At 37.1% G+C, this 5,802-nt stretch overlaps 1 protein-coding gene across 1 annotated transcript; it reads right to left on the reverse strand.

Moving 5' to 3' along the window:
* Window positions 1-757: 757 nt before the first annotated feature.
* Window positions 758-5,199, reverse strand: LOC124389085. The gene is made up of 9 exons (XM_046854313.1): window positions 5,170-5,199; window positions 4,979-5,082; window positions 4,786-4,881; window positions 3,222-3,314; window positions 3,004-3,078; window positions 2,446-2,553; window positions 1,202-1,312; window positions 998-1,072; window positions 758-898 (listed from the first exon to the last, which is right to left on the reverse strand). The coding sequence occupies exons 2-9, from the start codon at window positions 5,061-5,063 to the stop codon at window positions 816-818; spliced, it is 726 nt and encodes a 241-aa protein (XP_046710269.1). The 5' UTR covers window positions 5,064-5,082; window positions 5,170-5,199; the 3' UTR covers window positions 758-815.
* Between the last annotated feature and the right edge of the window lie 603 nt (window positions 5,200-5,802).

Raw genomic sequence — 5,802 nt, forward strand, 5'->3', positions numbered from 1 at the left:
CAATGAATATATTCCACCGAAAACAACATGGAACATCTGGACATTTATAGATTTGTTTGGTCAGTGGGAATCTTCAGTAGTTACATTACAGTGATTGTTGTATAGAAACAAAAGGAACATGCATTTGTCTCTCAAAAACCATAAAACACACTTTTCACACTTTACAGACTTAATTTGTGTCCACATTTGTAACTGTAAAACTTTTTAAAAGCAGTTTTAATGAATAAAATCATACAGATCAGTTCCTGTTTAAACATGAACCTTTCCGAGCACAGAAATAAAAACCTTCTAGTTTTTCTGTACTTCATTTTATTGTTTTTACTTCATTGTATGAAGTGTTGTCCGGACCAACACCCAAAATCTGTATGCGATTTTTGTGTGTTTTATGAGTAAAACTTTGTAATCAGTTAGTTGTTAGCAGTGTATAGATGTTATAGATCGGTGGTCCCCAAACGGATTAATGTCGGACAATATTTTCACGGACCGGCCTTTAAGGTGTAGCATAGCGAATATATACAACAAATTAAAATGATACAACCATAAAAACTGGTATTTTCTAAATATAATAATAATCGTGAATCCTCTGTGTTGTTTGTTCGTTTTGCTCTCTTGGGGGTTTGAATTTAGCGGTAATGTATTGTGTTTTAGCGGCTGGAGCTCCTTTAAGAAGGTAGTGGATGGAGGTAAGTCATGTGACCGAGGCATCATGACCTGCATCATGAGTCTTAGACAGATGTGGAGGAGAAAATCCGGTCATTTTCCAAAATAAAACATCGTTCAGAATCAGATCATTTATAAAACAGAAATAATGTAAGTTATGTATTCTTTCTGTGGGGCCGGTACCAAATGACCCACGGAACAGTGCTGGTCCGCGGCCTGAGGGTTGGAGACCACTGATCTGCAGATCACATCACGTGTAATCGGTATAATTGTACATTTTTGATCAGCAAAAATGATTTATAAAACATCTGAAATCAATATTTCATGATCTACTTACTGGGACATTTGCAATGAACACAAACTTTAAAACAAATGATTGCCAGCAATGGAAAGAGTAGCACAGGCAAATGATCTGAAAAACAAAAGGTGAATTATGTTCATACAGCACTTTCACATGAGAAGGTTCCGTTTTCAGCTAAAATTCTTATTTGTTAAAATAGATGTTCTGGGTATAAGATGTGTAGGAAAATATAATGCTTACTCAGCTGAAGACCATATGTCCATATAATCGCACATAATCGCAGAAAATTGGTGATTTCTGTGTTTACGTAACTCTGATCTGTTACTTTTTGGAGATTCCTTCTATAGCAGACTGTAATAAGAAATAAAGGATTATGACCAGAACAGAAATAAAAGCACGAGTAGTATTTATATTTCCAGAAACAAAAGGTATTGTTTTATATCTAAATCATCTGTAAAATCACTCTCCCGTTCCACCACATCCCGAAGGATTGGATTGAGATCTGGTGACTGTGGAGGCCATTTGAGTACAGTGAACTCATTGTCATGTTAAAGAAACCAGTCTGAGATGATTCGCGCTTTATGACATGGTGCGTTATCCTGCTGGAAGTAGTCATCAGAAGATGGGTACACTGTGGTCATAAAGGGATGGACATGATCAGCAACAATACTCAGGTAGGCTGTGGCGTTGACACGATGCTCAATTGGTACTAATGGGCCCAAAGTGTGGCAAAAAAAGATCCCCCACACCATTACACCACCACCACCAGACTGAACCGTTGATACAAGGCAGGATGGATCCATGCTTTCATGTTGTTGACGCAAATTCTGACCCTACCATCCGAATGTCGCAGCAGAAATCGAGACTCATCAGATCAGGCAACGTTTTCCAATCTTCTATTGTCCAATTTTGGTGAGCCTGTGCGGTGTAGCCTCAGTTTCCTGTTCTTAGCTGTCAGGAGTGGCACCGGTGTGGTCTTCTGCTGCTGTAGCCCATCTGCCTCAAGGTTCGTGTTGTGCATTCAGAGATGCTCTTCTGCATACCTCGGTTGTAACGAGTGGTTATTTGAGTTACTGTTGCCTTTCTATCAGCTCGAACCAGTCTGGCCATTCTCCTCTGACCTCTGGCATCAACAAGGCATTTGCGCCCACAGAACTGCTGCTCACTGGATATTTTCTCTTTTGGACCATTCTCTGTAAACCCTAGAGATGGTTGTGCGTGAAAATCCCAGTAGATCAGCAGTTTCTGAAATACTCAGACCAGCCGTCTGGCACCAACAACCATGCCACGTTCAAAGTCACTTAAATCACCTTTCTTCCCATTCTGGCCTCGGTTTGAACTGCAGCAGATCGTCTTGACCATGTCTACATGCCTAAATGCATTGAGTTGCTGCCATGTGATTGGCTGATTAGAAATTTGCGTTAACGAGAGCAATTGGACAGGTGTACCTAATAAAGTGGCGGTGGTGTATATTAAACACTTACCCACAGCAACGGCATGCAGAGAGACCAAAAGTGACCCCAGGAACAGAAATGTCAGAACCAGCACTTTCCCTATATTATCTGTTTTATTCCAGAGGTCCACAATAATAGCTAGAAAACAAACAAAAATATCAACGTATATTATACAAATCCATACAGTGCTTTTATGTACAAATACATCAAAAGATTTTGTTTGAGAAATGCAAATATTATGAACATCGGCTTTAAGTTTTACATCAACTGCAGCAGACAGCCGTAATTATTAATAATCTTAAGCCTTGTTTATTATGGGTTCAACTGAAATAAAGAAAGTAAGACAGAAGGTAAGACAGAAAGACATTCCAACTACTTGTTTTTTATTAGCTCATTGATTCGAATCCCATATGGAGGAGATTCTATTTATTTATTTATTTTTTATAATTATAGAGAACAGAGTGGACAACTCCATACAGTCTGAGAACTTCAGAACCCTTCTGAATTCTGTATAGAGCTGTGTGAACTTTTCATTTTATTAAAGTATGAAATAAGACGGTAATGCTGTAATGTTTAACGTATACTTACGACTATAAGCGACAACAGTTATCACAATATATTGTAGTAGAACTGCCAAACGATCCATTACTTCATGGACATAATCTGCAATATAACAGATGCCATGATAAGGAAGTAATCAGTCTCATATTATATACACACACACACACACACACACACACACACACACACACACACACACACATCTCTATTAGTTCTTTTCAAGTGACCGCTCATTTATTTCCTACCTTCAACAGATTTCAGATGGACTGCAATCCAAAATAGGAAAAGGATCCTAACAAAATTAAGTGCTGAACAAGTTGCTGCTTCAGTTAAAAACCCTGGAGGAAAATCAGATCATTCATTAAAATCACAGAACTGTTACTATAGTTACTATTACTGCTTATTATTACTTTTAACAATTATTTTCTTTGACATTCAGGATTTTAAATGTTTTATGACGTTTTTTTGTGTCAGAATTTCTTTCTTTCTGGTATCCTCTAATCCGAGCCCCGACTATACCATGCTGCCAGTCTTGGGCCCTTGAGCAAGGCCCTTAACCACCCCATGGGTAAACAGGGATAAAGTACTCCACCATGGACGGTCCCAAACCCGGCTGTGAAAGTGTGGGTGATGTTTTAATACCCCAACCTGTAACATAACTGCTACAGCAGTGAAGTTCAGCACTTATGATGTATGTATTTTAAATATTAAATAGGATTTGGTGGTTTGTATTTGTGAGGGATGATGAAAATATTTCATATTTTGTATCTAAATACCTTAGTGTTTTGTAGTTTTAAAATACTGTGAAATACTTTGTAAGAAGTTCTAAATGATCTTTTGGCCTTTGATTGGTGACTACTCAGAAATTTGCTCAGACTTGTTGAGATCAGAACAGAAAATTGGTCCATATGGAAGAAGGTGGTGAAGGTAAGAAACCTGCAGGCTGCCAGCTTTCAAATAGGCGTCTAATGATTGATAAATAAATATTTGATTGCCGAATATCGTACCCTAAATGAAGTAGTTGTTTTGTAGGATCATGATTTTGCAGATCACTGCATGAATGACTGCTGATACACAATATATTATTATATTTATCATTAACAATCAAATGATTCATTAATTAGAAACTAATTGTAATAAATGCAGGTGCATCAGTGGTGTTCTTACGAATGACTTGTTTGTTATTGACTCAGTGTTACTGATGTAAAGCAGCCCTTCGTTACCAAACACCAAGTCACTAAATTAGGGTGCAATTGAGTCTTTCACAAACTGTTGCACATAAAACTGGTGGGTTCTTTAAATCTAACCTTCATCTGTGAAATCACTGCGACACGTATGTGAATATTTTATCTGTTAAATGGTTGCATGTGTCAGATGGTGAAAAGGTTTGTGAAGAAATTTCATGCTCCATTGTAAATGTATTTTTTTTGTATTTTTTAAATACAGAAATACAGTGGTTTATTTTGATACATGGTGTGGCTGCTGAATTTTATAGTTCATTTTGATGCACTTAAAGTATTTAGTATTTTATTTTAAAACATTTTTGTGTATCTTTGCCAAAACAAAACTGTGTCAAACCTATCGAACCCTAGGCCCAGGTCATGGTCATTGATGATGAGGTTAGGTGCACAAATAGAGGCAACACACTCCAGGTTCATACCAGCAGAGTTTCACTCAGGTGAAAACTGCACTCTGTGTTGGACCACTTTTACATTCCGCTGATTTCCCACAAGCAGCCGTTTTTGCTGAATCAGTGAATAATGTGATCATTACAGTTATAAACAGTGTAACTGTGAAAACAATACTTACCCTCAGTAACACCCCAAAGGATGAAGACAATGGACATGGTTATATTAGGACAAAGGACATGTGCACACTGTATAACTCGGGCTCTTCTGCTGTTATCTACAAAGAAAACAATGATTTGTGTGAAGTTTACTTTCTGAAATTGAAATGAAACCTAAACAAAATTCTAAAGTGATAGAAAGAAGCCCAGACTCACCTTTCTTTTGAAAAGATGTATAAGAGAAGTAGCCTAGGAAAACTGATCCATTTACAACCCCAATAAACACAACACAATAATCCATATATGTATAGAGGAAAAACCTGCATGGGACAAACACCAGAACATGAGAGTTATTGATCCTCTACACAACTGTAATCTTTACCTGTTTCATGTCTAAAAAAACTTACCGAGCTGCTGCACCTCCACTGTTTTGTTATCTGATAAATCCCAGAAAATGCTGAACAGATTGTCCTGATTGCAATTAGCAAACAAAAATATTTTGTTTTGTTATTTGTTATGTAAACTTGACTATGTTGTGAGAACTAAGGATCTTAACAAAATACTTTGAGTTGCGTGGTCTTCAGACCCTGTTTGTTCAGTTAACTCATAAAAGTGCTTGTGGTAGGTTACTTTATTATTTTAAGTTCACTCAACTTTTTTTTTTTTACAGTGTAGTCAATCCATAATTCACTGTTCCTGATGTTCTGAAATTAAACAGTAGATATGATTTGTCATGTAAAATGTTTACTCCAGGTTTTGGTTTATGCAAATTCTAGTAGTTTTTCTAAACCTAATCTACAGTCAAGTCTTAACTCCCTAATATTTGTTTTTCATGCATGACTTGAATACATGTTTGATTTAGTTGGATGTTGGTTGATCTTTTTCTTCCGTCTCATTTAGTCGTTGGCAGAGACGTTTCTGAAAGTGGTTTTGGAGAAGATCAAGGCGGAGAAAGAGTCTATGGGACATGAACTCCTGCAGTCTCTCTGTAGGGTTTATGTGGGATTGTGTTAAAAAAGAGGAGACTCTCATAAAGCACA

This window comes from Silurus meridionalis, chromosome 7, assembly GCF_014805685.1.
Source record: "Silurus meridionalis isolate SWU-2019-XX chromosome 7, ASM1480568v1, whole genome shotgun sequence".
Classification (NCBI taxonomy): Eukaryota; Metazoa; Chordata; class Actinopteri; order Siluriformes; family Siluridae; genus Silurus; species Silurus meridionalis.